We start from the raw sequence: 20,348 nt of genomic DNA, 5'->3' as shown, positions 1-20,348 counted from the left end.
GCCTAGGAATTGAAGTAACAATGCTAGAGAGAAAGCTGTACAGTGATGTGAGGAAATTGTTGTAATGAGGGAGGTTTCTTTTTTTTCCAACTGATGTCAGAAGAATTACCAGTTTTCATTCCTTCCTAAAGTTTCTCATCTGGATGTGATTTTGTTACAGCTGAGTATGATACGCTTTGAATGTAGCATAAGCAGTGGGTCTGGAAGTTCTTTGAAATATTGGGGTATCTAACACAGGGAATTTTCTACACCTGAGGACCAGTGCCAATGACTGAATACAAAATCCCAGTGCAGAGAGGCATTGAGGATCTTTCCATAACGGTCAAAATTCGTAGGGTGACTTGCAAGAAATCCAAGTTCAAGTATTAGCTTATTATTAGCAGTGACAAGTTCTGGATGCTGAAATTGTGTACTAGATTCTTCACACTGGTTGGCACTGTTTGGTATCACGGCTTCACCTACTTCAACCAGGGTCTTATTAGGTGAACAACAATTTTTAAGGGTTCTGAGACTTCAGGGAGCAGATGTCAGCAGTTTTGGCCCTTACCTATAAAGGGAAGTCAAGAATATCTTTGCTGATAACGATTTTGTTTTTGCAGGGAATACTGTCTCAGTGAATGGTTAATGATGTGAGTGTGTCTTTTCTGGACATTCCAGAAGATGAACAGTTAGCAGTTGTCTTAACTTTCTTTTAAACTATCTGGCTTCAGAGGGAAGTTTAGTTATATACATACGTAGTATACAGATGCGTATAAGAATATGTATATACTTACCATTATTATTTGATGCTTTCCTATGGAGAGACCTCCATGTGAGGATCTCAAAGCACTTCATAAATGCAAGCCATCCATTTAAGTGGTTGACTTGGTTTAAATTTACAGCTAAGTTAAATAATTAAATTTACAATTAAAAATACAATCTTCTCTCTAAAGAGGACTCTCCTTAATGCTTACTGAACAAGATATTTCTTAAATATCATTAGCAGACCTAGACAAAGGACATAAGATAACATTTCACACATCAAATTAATCATGTAGAACTCTAGAGAGCCTGCTGTGCAGTTCTGTGATCTGGTTCTTTGTCCCTGGGGTTTACTTTCTCAGCCTCACCTGATTCTTGCACCTTGTGGTTTAAATGCTTCCCAGGTGGATGTGTATTAATGCAGATACGTCATGGGCCAACACACATGCACATAGATACCGTGAAGGAGAGGGAAAAGCAGATTTGTTTTCATTTTGATGAAGAAATCCTGGTCTTGTGTGCTAATGCATTGTCTTCAGAATCATTTCCCTCTTCTTCTCTGAACTAGATTAGTTCTCCCTCTTGGAAGTCAGACTGAGGATTGAACTGATTTCCTGCCTTTGTTTGAGGTAGGATGTAATTTTTCTAGTTAGGGGGAAAAACTGTTCAGCTTTCTTGAATAACAGGGGTGGGCAAGAGATTATTTGGTTATATTTAGGAAAGTGCACTGGAGCAAAGTAAGATTCATTCGGGCCTTCTTGTGTGAGTCAACACTGGTAGAAACTCACTACTTTAACAATAACCATGACAAGGCTAAAATGTTCCACCTGTTTTCTCTTTTACTGATCATGTGTCAAAGAGGAAAAAGGCAATTAGTTACTCTCCAAGTGGGGCAATTAAGTCAGCTTTCTTCAGCCAGCATGACTGAGCTTGTGAGAGCAGAACTGAAGTCTTGTGTTGCGGTTGGTAGAGTGCTACATGATTTTACTGCAATACTTGCTTAAGTTAAATTGGGAGTGGCTTAATAAGTAGCATGCGTTTGCCTTTGTTGTTTTTGTTCTATGAAAATCCAAAAAGGTGCATTCTGTGCTAGTACAGTGCTCACTGATGCAAAACATCACTGATGTCTTACTGTCATTCTTCTTTTCCTTCCTCTGTTCCCCAATGGTCCTATCATTTAGAGACTTCTTGAGTAAAAGTCAGGAGCTGTTACAGAAACTGTCTGAGTATAATGAGGAAAACCCGCAACTAGTGGATGTTCTAAATGCTCTGTTTTTCATGCCATTTGGACGACTTCATGATTATGCCAGAACCTTGCTAAAGCTTGCCACGTGCTTTGAAGTGGTAAGCTGTCTTTATATCTCAAGAAAGTATGCACATAAAACTTATTGCTTGGAAATAGCGGTGAGAAGCAGATGCCAGGTAATGAAAAGTAGCTTAGTCCTCAGTGAAGCTACCTTGGATTCAGGTTTGCTACAGGGAAAGACCATGCACATTTACTTGCACATTCATAAGCCACACTTGCATAGATCACAAGTAGAATCCTGTTACTCTGCCAGAACTTGTTAGTGCCTGAGTGCTTAATTGAAAATTTTTATTGCATTATTTGGATGTTTGCATATTGCTTTTTAACTTCCATCTGGCATTGTTAGTGTAGCAATCCTTGGCTTTAGCACTCTACTGAAAATAATGTGTAATATTAGATAGATATCTAAGATATATATTTAGATGTGTACAACTGCATGCTATTGAAAGAATAGATGAACGGGAACAAAAATTACTTGTATGTCCATCCCAGTGTAGTTATTAGAAGTGTTACTCCTGAATTTATTAGCATTTTTTTCTGCTAAATCTTGTTAAGCTGCAAGAAAGTAAGTCACGTAATTGTATATATTAATCATTCTGCTTTTAGCATTCATGGAACTTCTGTGGTTTAAAAACTCCCGGCACACCAAGAGAACACATGACCAGGAAAATTACCTACCTTCCAATGTTTATTTTATCATTAGCTGTCATACACTTAGTGCTAATTTAGTAAAACGGGATAGCTGTCTTGCTACTTGGTTAGTGTTATTGGTACAGGCCCTCAGAAACTCTGTCAGATCTGTCTTGCTTTGTGCCCTAGGCATCTCCAGAATACCAGAAGCTACAAGATTCTAGCTCTTGTTATGAGACCCTTGCTGTCCATCTCGGCAGAAAAAGGAAAGAAGCAGAATACACACTCAGCTTCTGGAAGACGTTTCCTGGGAAAATGACGGTATGATGACAATTGTCAGTCTGTTAATAGGTGGTATGTCTTGCTGTGAACTTCATATTCTCTTTGTTTATCTGTGCTACTCTCACTTGCAGACTGCATTTTCCTGGCTTATTATAAGATTTTGGCCTATGAAAGTACACTCTGAAAAATAAATAGCGTTGACCTTAAATCACGATCAGTGAGAAGTAAACTTCTGTGACTATTTCTAACCTCTATCTGTAGGATTCTTTGCGGAAGCCAGACCGTCGTTTAATCTGTGAAAGCAGCAATAGGGGGTTGTCCCTACAGCATGCTGGAAGATTCTCTGTGAACTGGTTTATCCTTTTTAACGATGCTCTGGTGCACGCTCAGGTAAGCTAGCTTGCATCCAGGAACAAAGCTTTCTTTCAAACAACGTGACTCATTTTTCATACAGTGAAAGTAAGTTTTTGCACTATTCACTGCAATGTTTCTTAACACAAAGTGGTATTTTTTCATGTTTACTAAGGAATTTGAAGTGATCTACTAATGTTATCTTTAAATGTATGTTTGGTGTTGCCCTGTGGTTGGCGTGGTTTCTGCTGGCTTTTTTTGAGAGGGGAAAGTGTGCATGAGGAGCCTGTAATACCGTTTTCATTAGTCCATAGGGGAAGAAAATATATGTTCAGAAAAAGCATGGGGCAGGGGTAATGAATCAGTACTCAGTGAAATTTCCTTTTTCCTTACCTTCAGTTTTCAACGCACCATATTTTTGCTTTGTCCACGCTGTGGGTAGAAGCTCTTTCAGAAGAAGCTGGTAATGTGTGAGTATGAGTATTTATTATTTTGCGATGCTGAAGTACTCAGTTGTCTTAGATGGGGGGATTAGGGCTTTGTAAACTGTTACTGTGAACTGGGCGTGAAATGAGATGTAATCATGTCTAGCCCCTTTTCTTTCACATTATTTTCTTGTGTTTGTCTTCAAAAAAAATAGTTGTATAAAAATTAAGAACAAAAAGATAGAATCAAGAGATGAGCCAGTAGTCCTTTCTGCTACTTTTTTTACTCATGAGCTAATGTTAAAGTGAATTCTAATGAGCTGGAGCAAGGGAGATAACAATATTCATGCTCTAAGAAACTTTGCTTTTTTTTTTTGGATGAAACTTTACAAAATAACTCTCCTGTCCTCCTTGTAGGAATGGATTGAAGATTACAACACCAGAAGAACAGTTTGTTCTGCTTTCTTCAACACCACAGGAAAAGGTAGGCATGTGTACAAATTTTTCATGGCTTTAGAGATACGAAAGATTTTTCTCTCCTACTGTAAAAGCAAACAGGGAGAAGTAGCAGTACTGTACTGCAGAGCACATAGGAGATAGCTACAGTTGCTGTAAAGGAGAGGGATTCTGTGCAAAAACAGATGCTAGCTAAATTCTGTGATTAAAACTCTGTTTCAGACGAAGTGGCTGAGGGCAATAAGTCAAGCAGTGGATCAGGCCCTTAAAGGGACTTCTGATTTAATTCTATATGGAGCTGGTGGGAATGTTCCAAGACAGGAGCCTCCTATTTCTCGCAGTGCCAAATACGCCTTCTATAAGGACCCTCGATTTAAAGATGCTGTTTATGATGGGAGATGGCTCTCAGGAAAACCCCATGGCAGGTAAAAGCATTTGAACATAACAGTTGAAAACAAAATAATGTAGTTACTGAATTGTTAAGTAGGCTTATTTACAGAAGTTATTTGGGAAGTGTTGAGTGAACTGATTATCTGATACGCATCTTTGTATATTTTCCAGAGGGATCCTAAAGTGGGCTGATGGAAGAATGTACTCAGGGACCTTCCGAACTGGACTGGAGGATGGGTAAGATCTCCCACTGCTTGTGGAGGAAGAGGGCAAGAAATAGCTTTTGGTATAAATTATAGCAAGGATTATAAAGAGATTGTAAATCTCTTTAATTAAAGGTTTTGCCATGAATCTCATTGACTCAGGGTTGTGAATGTTAAGATGTCTGTGTGCATGGATACCTGAGTAATCCAGACGTGTGTTAATTGTCTTCAGAGCAGACTCTGTAACTGCAATTAAAATCTTGCTGTTTAATAAAACTGGAACTAATTGGGGTAATCAGCTGCAGGATGGAGAGAGAGAGAGAGTGGTAAAACAGTTAAGAAAGAATGAGTAGGTGGTGTGAACTTCTAAGCAGAGGAATCCAGTGAAAAACTCTACAGTCGGGTTTTCTTTATATAGGTATGTAATGTTTTGTGTCGTAGTGTTCTTTCAAAATGTTCAGTTGGTGTTTTATTTTTCCTTCTAGGAAAGGCAATGATTTTCATACAGTGCAGTGATGTAACTTCTGTCACTTCTTTTCTTGCAATGTTTCTTGTGGAGTGGGGTGTAAAAATTTTGGAAGGAGATGAAGTCTTGAAATAAGCCTTTTCTCTTAAAATGAATGAGTGTATGATCCTGATGACTGAGATACTAAGGTCAGAGGAGTTTGAAAATAGGATGAACAGGAGTGAGTCCTGGATATTAACAATTTTTCTTATGAGATAAGTGAGACCACTTGAAAGTAAATTAGTAGCTGATTAACAGCTTTGAGTTGATCCATTGCTAAGAATCTACTTATGGCATTATTGAGGCTACAAGGTTAACTTCTTTCCAAACGCATTCTTATACGAATCTTGTAAGCAGACATGTCTGTACAGGGCAGGGTTAAAATATCTAAGGAGTCCTATTTAATTCCAGTTGCATTTTCAAAGTATGGAGTCAGGAGAAATTGAAATGTGATCAGGCTGTGGGCAGATTGTTAACGTGCACCTTAGTTATTGGCGTATGCTAAACTATAAAACCAGATCAGAGCTTTTCACACATGTAACTAGTAAATGCAACTAACTATGATCATTTTGGCATTCTTGCAGATACGAATTCCCAGCACAAATAAATAGATTGGTATTTAACATTCATTTACTGTGATAATCAAATGCATATACTTGCATTTCAGTATGCACACTGCATTCTCAACATTCAGCAGTAATATTATGTTGTGGGGCTAGACATGCTCACAGGAGAATCTTTTTATAACAGAATTTTTATATCTTCATAAGATCAGGTCCTACAAATAAGTTGTCTGTTCAGGCAGAGTGAAAATATGAACAATTCTGTGCATCTGCTTGAGCATAGTTAGAGGCTAGCATCTTGTTTTCTTCTTGTAAATGTTCTCGCGTTGGAATAATGGTGCATTTGAGTTATCAAGACTTGAAGACAACCGAGGTAGGCATAAGATGTGAGAAGTCTCATGTCCTTTAGAAAGTCAAGAAGAATGCTGCAGTGTGGTAGAGAGGGGAAAGCTTAGAGCAGTGTCAAAATCCAACACCAGAAGAAGCAGTACAGACTAAATTGACCTAATGATGCTGAAATTTTTGCTTTCTCTTTACATCAATAAATCTGTAACTGTTGTAGCTAGAGATGCACAAAAATGTAGAGCATTCGCATTTTAGAATGGGTGTTATGTCTTTTTATTGATTAAGTGCACTAGTATTATAGCTGCTTGTGTTCCATGTCTGTGCACTGACAGGTATGGCGAATACAGAGTGCCAAATAAAGCCTTGAATAAAGATGACCACTACGTGGGGTACTGGAAGGAAGGCAAAATGTGTGGGCATGGAGTCTACAGGTAATTTAGCATTTGTGTTGCTGTCGCTGCAGAAGGGAAAGCAGGTCTGATATTCTGGTTCATCGTTCCATTACCAACCAGCCCCATGGATGTAGGTGTGGTGTTAGCTTAGCTTATTTTCTGCTTTTACTTTGAATTGCTCACAATTACACTCATTTTATGTTCTGTCATTAATATCTATTCTACATTTGCTATCACCTTTCGATAATTCATGATATTCTTTTCTTTATTTTCTTCAGAAATAAGTAAAATGTAACAGTCTTGCTTGTTGGAGAAGTTGCCTTTAAAACAACGAAACTCACTTATGTCCCAAATATACTTTAACTATAGTTTTTACTTGGTATGACTGTAGTGTAGTTCTTATAAGGAAAAAAAGGGGACAGCAAATTGTAGGAATATTACTTATTCCTTTTATTTTCTTCATAGCTATGCTACTGGTGAAGTATATGAAGGATGCTTTCAAGATAATATGCGTCACGGCCATGGCCTGCTGCGCAGTGGGAAGCTTACCTCTTCTTCTCCTAGTATGTTCATTGGACAGTGGACAATGGATAAGAAGAGTGGTTATGGTGTTTTTGATGATATTACAAGGTAACGTTTGAGGTGCTTGAATTGTTAATCACTGATATGACATACATGTATTCTAGTACTGTTACTACTACCAGATCAAATTCTTTCCTACTCTTTCAGCAATAGTGTCTTGTTTTCCTACTTGCATTTGATTTGCTTTATTGATAATCTTAAGAATGAATCTAGAGATTTCTTCTTGTTGCTGTATCTGGAGTCAATTTTTTTTTGCCTTTCTTTCCTGTCATACTCCTGCCTGAAAGCTAGTGCTGAATATAGTGCCTTAGTAAGGGATACTGTGTTAGCATTGGAAGTCTTGTGAGTATTATGAGAGGAGTATTCTTTGATCTCAGACTTCGCAAGATTGAGTTGTTCAGTGACCTGCTATTCAAGACTGTTAAATTTCAGCTCAGATTCAGATATTCCGTAGACTTATTCTGTCAACGCTATGAAGGGAAGATATTTCCTCTCAGAGTGTGGGTTGGTAAGTTGGTGGCTTCAGAAATAGAATTGTTTCTGGATTGCACTGAATATATACATTAAGTAAATGCTTTCTGAGCACAGATCAATGTAGTTTTGTCTTTCCAGTCACCAAATCAGTGTTGTTTCATTCCTGAAAAGAGGGGTTTTGGTTGGAGCTCAAGAAACCAGTTCTGGTTTAACTGGACTGAAAGCCCACTTACAAAGCAGAATAGTAAGAAGACTGCAGGTGAAAGAAGTACATGTGTATTTCTTGAAACAGTGCTAATAGTATTTTCAAGTGTCAGGTGACTTTGTAGGCCTCCTTCTCACTCCCTGCACAGAACGTTGGTTTTTTTATTATCCCCTCAATCTGAGTCAACTTAGGTAAAGAAATCAAAACTTAGGCAGCAAATTGCCTAAAATAAGCTTACAGCATCTGCTCTAAGTAACTGTCAAATATGGCAGGTAGATGCCTAATGAAGCTGAAGATCTCCTTTCCCATCCAATTTGTTTGCTGAACTGGATCAGATTGATGTTTCTGTGTTTATTTGCTGTAGCTACAGCTTGGGCTCTTTTAGGTAGAAATTGGTCTTAACTGGGCTTCAACCATTTCAGGCAGTCAGGAGCAGTTCACTTGGATATAGCCAGTCTGTAATGTGACTTGTTAAAGGAAGTTCTTTAAAGTTCCTTTCTTTCCAAAAGTCTTATTCTCTTTAATCTAGTGAAACTGGATTGACGGACTTGTAGCAAGTTATGCATAACTCATTTATAATCCCTTTTGCGATGGCCAAATACCAGAATAAAGCCCATAGAAAGAGAAGATATATATTAATGAAGCTGCATTATTTCTACTTCATTTTTTCTTCAGAGGAGAAAAGTATATGGGAATGTGGCAAGATGACCTTTGCCAAGGCAATGGTGTTGTGGTTACTCAGTTTGGATTGTATTATGAGGGAGCCTTCAGCACTAACAAAATGATGGTGAGTTGAGCGCTAGAATTTGTGCTACAGTAACGTATCCTTGAGATGTGGTACCTTTCTGGGGTAGATGGTTGGTCATATGTATAATGTTAGGTTGTGTAAACCTTCTGTTCTTCTAACCTTCTGTTGTGCTGTTCTATTTTTTTAAATGTCTGTATTCCTATTTTGTTTTACCTAGGACTGCTGCGGAAGTTGCTTTAAAAAAAATTGAAATTATTTGTTAAGAATTAGTAGCAGATATCTGTGTATCTTTAGATCTGTAGTTTGGCCTTCTGTTATAATTACAGCACTTTTTTATGATTCTCTTTGTAGGGGACTGGCATTCTGCTTTCTGAGGATGATACAGTTTATGAAGGGGAATTTTCAGATAACTGGACTCTGAGTGGAAAGGTTGATATTACAATAATTTGTAGACTGTTACTTTTAAAATATTGATAGTCTTGTACTTTGAGTCCTAATGGATTTCAGTTCAATTCTTCTTGTCTTTTCTCAAGGGAACACTGACCTTGCCAAATGGAGATTATATTGAAGGTCTCTTCAGTGGAGAGTGGGGATCTGGAATAAAAATCACAGGAACCTACTTCAAACCTAGCTTATATGAGAGTGAGAAGGATAAGCCTAAAGCATTGTGAGTGTTGAATAAGAAATAATTTCTGATGTGGTTCAGTAATGCTGTCAGATGTAACCCTTGGCTTTTTTCAGAGGCTGGTTAAATTATTTTTTTCCAAAGAAAAAACGAGTTTTTTGAGAAGATGCTCCCTCCTTTTTGATTCCTTTCCTCTCCTCTCTAAAAAATAGGAAAAAACCCTATTTCATAGCTGTTGTGGTATTCATTACTACTTGAGTAATGGTATAAAATTACAGGATACTTGTTGCTACTGACCTATAACAGTCCCAGTATTTATTTATATCTGCACTGACTGTTAGAACCTGAGTTTGTATCTAATGATTTATTATTGTATTTGTAAGAGAGACTAAGTTGCATTTGAGGGATTAAATCATTCACAGAGTGTTCTACCTTCTGCTAACGACTCTGATGGTAATTTAATAATGTCAGTAAGGGTACACTTGGACAGAATTAGCTAACTATTGCAACTCCTCCAAACAGGGCAGAAATTCAAAGTACTTGAATTGCTGAATTGCAAAAAAATGAAACAAGGCATTTTAACAAATTATTTTGCAAAGCACACGTAGTAGTACTTGTAGCAGTGGTATCATCTCTGGGAAGAAACAGCACGTTTGTTCTCAATCATAATTGAGATCTTTAAGTAGAATAAATTTAAGTAAATTTTAAGAAGAGCGGTAGATGAAAGTTCAGCATTTAGTAGCACTGTATACTGGTCTGCAATACTAGTAATAGTTGTACAGAATTCAGTGTCTTTGAAGCTTACTCTGAAATTTCAGATTAAAATGGGAAACAACTGTTTCAACCTAGATTACTACTTGATATGCTTCCTGAAGCATTCACTGGTGATTTCTTTTGACAGTGCTGACACCCACAATGGGATGTGGAGTTATGCAGGCCTCCCTGCTGTACTGAGCACTTACAACCTTAGCAACTGCCTGTTTTGACCCCAGCAGGGAGTCTATGAATAAATGTATGTACATATTTGTGAAGATAGCTTGTGAAATAAGGGTTTCACCAACTCTTTTCAGTCTCTCTTGAGACTGAAAATCTTCTGATGTCATTTGTGAAAAAGCTTGAAAGCCTTCTTTTTTCTGCTTTGTGAGACTGGAAGCATGGAGAAATGTCAGTGTTTCTAGTTCTCATCTAAATTTGGTGGAGAATAAGTATTTATGAAAGATCTGGCAGTTTCTGAAACTTGATTGAAATCGAGAAAAACACTGCTAGACTTAACAGTTCTGTTTGCTTTCTGAAAGCTTTTAAAAGCCTTTTTTTTAATTCAATTTTATGTCTTTATGAATATGGATGGGCAGCAGCTCTTGGTTTTGTGTATAGAGAATCCCTGAGCAATGTCTGTCAGGGAAAAGATGCCTGCACTTGATTTGCTTTCTACCACCTCATACCTAATGTGATGCAGCGTTATCTGTAGATGATACTTTTGGGACAGACCATAGATGGATTTTTGTCTTTGTGTAGGTAGGCGATTCGTACATTCCAAGATCATGAGATGTTTGGGATATCTCTGTACTATGTTCTTATTACGTGAATGTGTCCAATCTTCTGAATAAACACCAGTGATGTAGATAAGCCTCATCAATCACAGTATGTCGTATTTTACTGGAAAACAGATCAACGCTCTTCATGTTTAAACAACGTGTTTCTTGGAACAATAAATGAAAGATGAAGACTGATACGCATAAAGTAGCAACTTTCATAGTTGCTTCTACAGATAGGCATTAAAAACATTTTAATCCTGTAACTTTATAATCTGTTGCATGAATTAATGTGTATTTCAAATCTGTTACTCAGCAAGAACAAGGATGGTAAGTATGAATACAAGTTTCTGTAACCTCTTTTTAAGTTGAGACATTCTTTCAAGTACTGGGTTTATACTTAGTGATAAACAGTAAGAAACTACTAAGTATATGAGGTTTTAGCAAAGTTCTTTGAGATGTTAGGGTTACATTAGCTATGAAAACCACTTAGATTTAAATGTGTTGTTTCAAGAGTATTTGATTTTAACAGACTAACTGATCATTTTATTAGGCGGAAACTTGGGATCCTGGCAGTGCCTCCTGATGAGAAATGGAAGGCTGTATTTGAAGAATGTTGGAACCAGCTTGGCTGTGAGAGTCCAGGCGAGGGTGATAGATGGAAGGCTTGGGACAACATTGCAGTGGCTCTGACCACCAACCGACGGCAACACAAGGACAGGTTGGTTCCTGGAGAATGTAGTTTCCAAGATGAAGAAAGTACTGAAAGAAACTGTAATTGTACTCTACTCTAGACACTAACTAAAAATCATGTGTTGTGAAAACAACAATAACAGAACTTACTCACAACAGAACTCCTAAAACAAACATCTCTTTCAGGGATGTGGTGTTTAGGATTACTTCAGATATTACAGTCTGTTAGATTATTCAGTGTGTATTAATAAGATGCTAGCTAACTTCCACTGGAAGATCTTTAACTCGTACAGGTAGTCTGATAAGGGAATGTTCAGTTGTCACAACTGAAATCAGTGCAGAAAAATCAGGAAAATACAGTGAACAGAAATTCAAGGGGTGGGGAGAAAAGGTTTTTTCTTAATCTCATGGAAAAGATTATTATTCAAGAAACAAATAAGAACAAACAAAACCAAAATAACAGCAACAAAAGCCACAAAACAAGTGAACAACAATAAAAAAACCCACAATAGAAAGGGATAGACTTTCCAGGATATTGCAGAAGAGACTCGCTTAGCAGACTTAACTATGCTAAGAGAAAAATAGCTGTAAGGGTACTCAGAAGATTAACACAGGAAGCTGGCTTTTAATGTCAAGAAATTCACTGTAAAAACAGTAGTGTGACTCTTAGTAAATACTGCTGATATCCAGGAAACGCGTAGTGACAAGTTGCTGTTGGTTCCTGGACGTCCATTCCAGTGGGAATTGGTATCATCCATGTTCCTGATTTTACAGAGATGGGATTTTCACAATGTTATTTCAAATTCAGTTTGTTTAAATGAAGTTTCAGGATTTTTGTGCAACAGGTGTGGAAGATGAAGTTCAGGCTGAAGGATTCAGTAAGCCTTTAAAAGTTCAAGGGAATAAGAGATTGACTAGTTTCCTATGTGTACTTCTACCATCTTTTTCTTTATGGCTCATCGCTTTCTTGTGGTAACTTCCAAGTTTTGCTTCAATTCTTATTCCTACTCTGTCTCCAATAATCTGTACTTATTTGTCCTTTTTACACCTCCAGTCCAGAATTACTGAGCCGTTCTCATACTCAGACACTGGAAAGTCTGGAATTCATTCCGCAACACGTTGGTGCCTTCACCTTGGAAAAATATGAAAATATAAAAAAATATTTGATAAAGGTATTGTGACTATCAAATGCTCATGTAGCTTGTTGGCAAGGCATTATTTTAAATTCATTTGAGTTATAACTTGTGTAAGAGCTTCCCGGAATTTCTTTAATATTTGCATGTTTATAGTCCGTGTTGAATTAATTCATATTTACTTACGGCTTTCTAAGTCATTGAGTTTAACAACCATTAACAAAGACTAAAATCACTGTGTATCTAATGAATATTTCCTTAAAGTCTGTTTCTTCTCAGTTGCTGTTTTGATTTTTCTATGCAGTGGATCCTAGCAGAGCATTCTGCAGTACTTGCTGATTATATAATGTTAAATTTGGTTCTTACCCGAGCAGTAGCACATTCTTGTACTGTCTTGACCACTGTAGGAGCCTGTATTCAGCTAATATGTAAATTTCATAATTCCAAGTGTCATTCATTGATGTATCTGTAATATTTTATTTCAAATTGTGGTATTAGTGTTCTGATCATCTTTATTTCCACATTTTTCCTTCAACCTGCCTAGCAGTCTGATCTATTTGACCAGGTAATTGGTATCTTTCACATCAGGCATGTGATACTCCTCTCCATCCATTGGGCAAGCTTGTGGAAACACTAGTAGCTGTCTACAGAATGACTTATGTTGGAGTAGGAGCTAATCGACGATTACTGCAGGAGGCAGTAAGAGAGATCAAGTCCTACCTCAAACGCATCTTCCAATTGGTTAGGTAATGAGATTCCCATGTTCAAGTCAAACTACTGCTGACTTACTTAAAAGTACCTCCAATACGGATACAGTCTAGTGTTTACGTAGTCCAAGCATGCCAGCATTTTTACTCTATTTTGGGTGTTGATTATATTTCCTTAAACTTGCTGAGAATTCTTCAATATTCTGTCAAAACAATAGTGAAATAATTAGACCTCAACATAATGATTTACAATCCTGCATTGCACTTCAAAATGCAGATGAGGAGTGTTTGGTATAGGTTTCCAATTTAGTGTCTTTAGATACTTATGCCATGAGGGGACAGTGTTCAAAGGGTTTAGAAGAGTAGCGAGAATAGAAATTAAAGTTATTAGGAATGTGGCTCATCCATGTTGATATGAAGTGTTTTTGGACTCCTCAGAACAATTGCAGCTTCAAATGGAGTATTTTTGCTTTCGGATTGGCAGGATCCAAATTAGTAACCACTAGAAGCCTTATCTATAGTGAGGTGATGTCAGAGTGGCCAAGGTCTCTTTGACATTTAAGGGTATGGCCTTTCTAAGTTTTCTTCCAGATGGGTGGCACTGTACATATATTATCTGTGCTGTCTTAGTTATGCCATGTTGTAATTAAGGAGACATTTCTTTCTTCTCCAGTCATCTCTTCTTATGTTGTGTTTTGTACGAAAATTCATAGAAATTTCAACATTACTGTACGTGTTGCTCCTTAGGTTCTTGTTCCCTGATCTTCCGGAAGAGGGCAGCACAATTCCATTTCAGCCGACGGAAGTAAAGGGAAGGCGTTCATTCTGCAGTGGGAAATCTGACTCCAGATCAGAGTCCCCTGAGCCAGGGTACGTAAAGCAGAAAAACCCCTTGTGAACTAACGAAGGCCTTGCTTTATTTTCTGTTAACAGTTTTTCCTTGCGAAGGGTAAAAAAATAAACCAAAACAACAACAAAAAAACCCTATGTTTAACTGGTGGATATAAGCAGATATTTTTTTTTCCTTCAGTTTTGATGACAGATTTAGAAACAAGTTTGGATCTGGATTTCAGAAGAATATTTGAATTATGAGTATTGGGCTAATGCGGGTCAAGTGCAAATGTCATGTGGAGCTCAGCCATTGTTCTTCCACCATTGTCCTGTCCATAGCCACTTCAGGTGTGGGCAACAGAAGGAGGGAGGAATCAGCAGAGAGAACCTTCTGAGAAAGGCCCCAGTTAGCTGTATAGATGGTATTAGTAGGTACCTTACATTCAGCCTGTTAGGATTATGGCTTGATGCAAAGAAACTCATGACTTCACGATGCCGTATAGTATGAGTGTGTGGAGCTAGGTCAACTAACTTGCTGGGACTTTGCCTATTTTTTAGCTTGTGCTTTAAAGGTAGAGTTAAGCTATCAGTGGAGTGGCTCAGAATGGGAGCCAAATAATTGCCTTGAATATGCAGGTAAAACTTGAACTACAATATAGTATACAGCTCCCCAATGAGTGTTCTGTGTGTGGAATGTGAAAGAAAGTTGCTGCTAAGTATTTCTTAGCACAGATTTTTTTTTTGTACTTTCTATGTTGTTCATTCCACATAGAGTAAATTCATGCTAAATTGAAAATTTGTTTTCCAATCAGTATTTTCTTTCTGTCTTTATAATTGTCTCCTTTTTTTTAAAATGTCTTTCTCTTCACCCCATCTTCTTTTGTTATAGCTATGTGGTAACCAGTTTTGGCTTGCTACTCCCTGTACTACTGCCACGTCTCTATCCACCTCTGTTTATGTTATATGCCTTAGACAACGAGCGTGAGGAAGATATTTACTGGGAGTGTGTCTTACGTCTAAACAAACAAACTGATATGGCTCTTCTAAGTTTTCTTGGAGTGCAAGCGTAAGTATGCTTGAACACTAAAAGCTTAGAGAAAGATTATGGTATGTAATTATTAGATAAAGCAAGCGAAAGATTGTCTGCAGTGTATTTCTCTGATTAGAATACGTGTAAATATATCTTCAAACTAATTGCTGTGGTTGAGAGGATGAATCAAAGCTTCTCAAAAAAAAAAAAAAAAGCAGAGAAGGGGAAGGAAGATTGGTATCACTACAAAACCAGAAGGGAGCGTTTCAAATCTGAGTATTTTTCGCTTACCTGTGCTAGATATAGTTCTACCTGTTGGAAGAGATACTCTGACTCAGTAGAGAATGTGATAACTTTGTTTTCATAAGGTAAATAATAATTTAAACTAATAGGCTCTGTTATCTGAATAGATTGTTTCGGGTTTTCTTGCAGGAAATTCTGGCCAGGAACTGTATCCATCCTTGGTGAGAGTAGAAAGGTATGTTCACTGGGCCTTGACTTACAGTGTGCTTTGTCCAGGTCTTCTTTAAAGAAGTCAAAGTCATAAGAGTAGGTCGAAGGACTTGTGATAAACCGTTATGCTGAAGAGTTGCTGCAGTATTTTGGTCCCTAAAAAATGTTTCTGCTACTTAAAAGCTACATCAGTGATTTCTTAGAATAGCTCTTTGTCCAGCTTTGTCACTTACTGTTTTATTCTGTAAGAAGTTCTAGTTCAGGAAGAAATTTGAAACCCTTTTGCTTGGTCTCTAGTTATGAAAACACATGAGGAAAAAATGTCAACCAAATAAATTTTCAAGGTGTTTGAAAGTTGTGCTACTGCATGCATCCTGTTTAGAAGAACTGAATTATTTTAATTCTTAGTCATAATACTGACAGAGACTGAACACTGGTCTTAAACAGTGGTAATACAGTGCTTAGTCTCTGTGCTCCAGTAATAATTATGTCAATCATGACTCTGAACAATTTCAACTTTTACAACGAGGCTGCTGCTTTTCACCCCCCTTTCACCTCCCCCACTTTCCCTGAGGCTGTGGGTTCCCATCAAGGCATCTTCCCTCTTTCCCAAAACATGAATGGCGGAATGCTTCAGAGCTCAAGATTCACCTGAGGAAACATGATGCAGACCTCCACTTATACTTGAAACATTCCAATATTCAGCAATAATATTAAGTTGCTGCAAATATTTTATATTTTTAGGTACTAAACAGAATTATTTGCTGCCTGAAATTTTTACCCATCAGTTTGTTTAGGGTTGTTTTTCTTGCTGTAGGGCAGAACCCCCCCACTATGTACATGTACTATGTAATATGTTTTTAAATGACACCGTGTCTGATGCTACATGCAACTATTTACCTTATTTGCTGTGGACATCCATCTATTAAACAGGATATGTTCAGCAAGACATCGTTTATCTGCTTCTCTCATCCAGTTTCCTTATTTCTTTGAATTTCTCTGGGTCTTTCTGCATCTATCTATTCTTTCCTTCATTCAGAAAGCTGTAGACTCAGCTGCTTATTAAAAGCTCACAATTATACCAGTTCTTTTGTTTGCTCCAAGCCTGTGGATCTGTGATTGTTAACAGGTATGACTTTTCTAGTCATACCATTTCAGTCTGAAGGTTCCCTCTTGATTGCTAATCATTAAGATTCACTATTCTCAGTCTTCCTTGACCTGCAAGATCCGGAAAGTCTCTGATTCTTGTAACTTAGCCACTTTTTCAGTATAGGCTTTTCTGTACTGTAAAGAAACTCAATAATACGTGGACAGCTTCCTGAATGACTTGATCTTCTGGGCACATTCCCTTCTCCTTACACTGGAAATCTGAAAGTCTTTTATGACAATGTTGCATGATATGCTGCTTCTTTCCCTGGATAGTGTGTTGCTAAACTTGAATGACAAATCTTCTCATGGTTACACAGGTATCATCAAATACAAAAGATGCCTGCTTTGCCTCTGCAGTTGAGTGTTTACAGCAAATCAGGTAATTCTCTGAAACTTTTAGTTTTTTACTGGTTGTGCTCTAATGGCATCTACTTAATGTGGTCTTTCCTGCCTTGCCTTGCCTTGGTAGGCAAGGTCTATTTTCAGGCAAGCCAGAAGTTGAGTACCTACTACAACTGTTTAAAAGTTGTCCTGATGGGGAATGAGAATAAAGCCTTGTAAAGGCGACTTGAGAAATTTGTCTATAGGCACTTAAATTCAAAAGCAAAAGGATATCTAATCAAATATGCATGTGAATTTTTAAGCAGGATAAAATGACCTATTTTATTGGCATGGTTTGTGTCTGTCAGCTGACATAAGGAATTCTGTTGTAAGAACTTAAGTTTTTTTTTTTTCCCCCCCTATTTTCCACAGTGTTTAACTAGCTTTAAACTGTGAGGGTAGTCTTGTTTGCAGCAGTGTGCTTTGAACCAGTAATTATAGACTAGGGTGTACTGCAATGTATGATCTAGCTTCTTGCGTGGAGGGAAGGCTAGCTAATAAACTGTCTTCCAAATTTAGATGCCGATACATTGCTTCTTATTGTTATTCTGTTTTGCTTTTGCTCTCCGAACAGTACCACATTTACACCAGCAGACAAACTGAAGGTAATCCAGCAGACTTTTGAAGAGATATCTCAGAATGTACTTGAGAGCCTTCAGGAAGATTTTCTGTGGTCTATGGATGACCTTTTCCCTGTTTTTCTCTATGTGGTGCTACGAGCCAGGTACGTGTTAGCACTGGCATCAGGCATAAGTTGAGCATGGGCCATTTGAGAACTCATGCCTGTATTAACCTCTCAAGTTTCTCGTTATATGACTAATTCTAAGCTTTTTGTAGTTTAGTAAAATTTCTGGTTTAGTTGTTTGCTTTGACCTGAATAAATACTGGTGAGTCAAAGTTGGGATGACTGTGTCATCAGAATGGAGCTAGGAAAAAGACTATTTCTTGCCTAGCATATCACGTACCATGTCTTCATCGCTTGTCCTCTTTTGTCACCCCTCATGTGACAGGATAAGGAATTTGGGGTCTGAGGTGCACTTAATTGAAGACTTGATGGATCCTTACCTGCAACATGGGGAACAAGGCATCATGTTTACCACTTTAAAGGTATGAAAACTATTCAGCATGATAAAAATATATGTATATTTGAAAATTAATCAGCTTTAAGCAATAGTGATGAACTCAGGTCAATTGTGGCAATGTTGGGATTTAACTTGAAGTTTTTGTCTTAATGTTTATCTAGGATGAGCAAGAAAACTTAAAGCTTAGGATAGCCTAACAATTATAGAAACTGCTAAGAAGATGGTGCAATGTGAAACTGTTCTTTATTCAAATGTAAAACAGGTTGCTCTGACTATTCTGTATGCTCAGGTATACCATGTCTTTCTCCTGCAGCTTAAGAAACCTTAATCCTTTTATAAAAATTGGAAAGAAGTGCTTTTTTTTTTTTTGAGACTAAAAATTCTGATAATGCTTAAGTCAAGGATTCCATCAAGGTGGCTCAAGAATTCAATTTTGTGAAATAAGTTGTCTTCGTTTTCCACATGCTCATTAGTATCCTTATTCTGAGTATGGAGGGTCTTTCCTCACAATAACCCACTGTACAGCTAGGACCTCCATAGCAAAAGTAAGTTGTTTCATCAAAACTGTTGAAACAAGTGGGTTTCACGATAAGTGTGTAGAGCTTTTCTGTGGAGTTCTGGGGGATGCTGTTAATCATAATAAAAAATAAATAAAAATCTCAAGCTGAATTGTAAATTGAGTATGATTGGTTTTTTTTTGTCTGTGCAAATTGGAAATAGAGTTGGGTGCAGAATCTTTTTCATACCTATTGTAGCACTGCAAAAAGGGAGGCTTCAGTTGCTTAAACTTTCTTCAAGAATCTGTTTAGTAGGAGTGGAATCTTATTTTGTGTTTACTGAAACATATCAAGTTGCTGGTCATAGCTGATCCAAGGCATGTTAGAAACAACAGTAAGGAGTGAATAGCAGCAGATCAGGTATGAAAGTTAAGGTCCGAGTATTTCTTTAGGAGACAGGAACTTTGCTTTTCAGTCTGTGCTTTTGAAATGTATTAATACCTACATCCTCGCAGTGTAAGGAAATGCTTTCACTTTGAGGTCCTTTTGTCAAAGGGCAAAGATAGACTTTTGAACAAATAAAAGTACTTCGTGAAGATGAAGTGGAGAAACAAGTTTCTTCAGAGGCCCAAATCATATATCATGCTATCTTTATTAAGAAAGAGTTGAACATAATTTGTACCTTAAAAGCTCCTGTTCTTTTTTTTGGTTGTTTACTGTGTCAGAGGATTGTTGTGTGTTGCAGTTTTCCTGTATGGTACCTGCTTGCTGAAAGCATAGTCCTGTTTCTTTGGACAGGAAGGAGGGGTTGGGGCAAGTTGGAGGAAATCAACCTTTTTGTATATGATTCTTGATCAGCTTGCTGAGAGCTGGTACATATGCTAAAATGACCTTTGTTTTAATTTAGGCGTGCTACTACCAGATTCAACATGAGAAGCTTACCTAGACCACCATCTACAGCGTGTCTGGGATTATCTACTGAGTGGAACTTCAGTGACACCACTTTATTTCCTGACATGACACTTAAAATTGAGAATACTCTGATGTTTCAGTTCTGTTGTTACAGATGAAAACATTCAGTTATGTGTGAACTTTCAATTTTAATATTGAAAAACTGCAGCCAGAGGCTACCTGTGAAGTGGTGATGAAGACCAGAACTTGATTTGTTGAGTATTTGCCAAGAGGAAATAATTTCCTATTCTAACAGATCATTTACTCGTTTTAAATTAAAAATACTACAAAAAGGCATGGCATCTATGTAGAGTACATGTAAAAGTCTGGATCGCATGGCTTCTAAAGCAGTAGGTTTCTTTTTTTATTCCTGGTTTGTCAACAGAAGTGTTTAAACAGGATGAGTTGCACCACAGAACCATTCAGTCTTCCTGAATTAAGCTATTAGATTTGTTTGTTTAAGAATAGAAATGTTAGAATTAATAATGGATATCCTATAGTTGTTTTGGCTGTATAAGTTCTGAGGCATCTTTGTAAAAGAGAGTTACTGAATGCAGTATTAATGTGCTATTTTAGAACTAATCACACTATTATGGACTTGCCTGTTTACCAGAAATTACGTACAGGCATTCACCATGCTTTCTGTTTATGAAATGATTAAAAAGGCACTGACTAATTCAAACTCT

General features: G+C 37.4%; 1 protein-coding gene across 13 annotated transcripts in view; it reads left to right on the top strand.

Annotated features, from left to right (window-relative positions):
- ALS2 (alsin Rho guanine nucleotide exchange factor ALS2) overlaps positions 1-20,344 on the top strand; it is a 216,372-nt gene extending 196,028 nt beyond the window's left edge. For 11 of the 13 annotated variants that reach the window (XM_046943915.1, XM_015289451.4, XM_046943916.1 and 8 more), the window contains 22 exons: positions 1,923-2,085; positions 2,867-2,998; positions 3,221-3,349; positions 3,710-3,780; positions 4,153-4,219; positions 4,414-4,616; positions 4,753-4,818; positions 6,530-6,628; positions 7,055-7,219; positions 8,526-8,637; positions 8,950-9,027; positions 9,132-9,265; positions 11,309-11,476; positions 12,503-12,620; positions 13,170-13,327; positions 14,036-14,158; positions 15,009-15,185; positions 15,582-15,627; positions 17,069-17,130; positions 17,707-17,856; positions 18,143-18,239; positions 19,619-20,344. In XM_046943915.1, the coding sequence (XP_046799871.1) occupies positions 1,923-2,085; positions 2,867-2,998; positions 3,221-3,349; positions 3,710-3,780; positions 4,153-4,219; positions 4,414-4,616; positions 4,753-4,818; positions 6,530-6,628; positions 7,055-7,219; positions 8,526-8,637; positions 8,950-9,027; positions 9,132-9,265; positions 11,309-11,476; positions 12,503-12,620; positions 13,170-13,327; positions 14,036-14,158; positions 15,009-15,185; positions 15,582-15,627; positions 17,069-17,130; positions 17,707-17,856; positions 18,143-18,239; positions 19,619-19,657 (2,557 nt within the window). In that variant the 3' untranslated portion in view covers positions 19,658-20,344. Of the gene's footprint in view, positions 1-1,922; positions 2,086-2,866; positions 2,999-3,220; positions 3,350-3,709; positions 3,781-4,152; positions 4,220-4,413; positions 4,617-4,752; positions 4,819-6,529; positions 6,629-7,054; positions 7,220-8,525; positions 8,638-8,949; positions 9,028-9,131; positions 9,266-11,308; positions 11,477-12,502; positions 12,621-13,125; positions 13,328-14,035; positions 14,159-15,008; positions 15,186-15,581; positions 15,628-17,068; positions 17,131-17,706; positions 17,857-18,142; positions 18,240-19,618 lie in introns of those variants that run through there. The other 2 variants (XR_001467427.4, XR_001467425.4) reach the window with 2 other exon arrangements.
- Positions 20,345-20,348: the final 4 nt, after the last annotated feature.

This window comes from Gallus gallus, chromosome 7, assembly GCF_016699485.2.
Source record: "Gallus gallus isolate bGalGal1 chromosome 7, bGalGal1.mat.broiler.GRCg7b, whole genome shotgun sequence".
Classification (NCBI taxonomy): Eukaryota; Metazoa; Chordata; class Aves; order Galliformes; family Phasianidae; genus Gallus; species Gallus gallus.
This window is presented reverse-complemented; position numbering and strand designations above follow the sequence as displayed.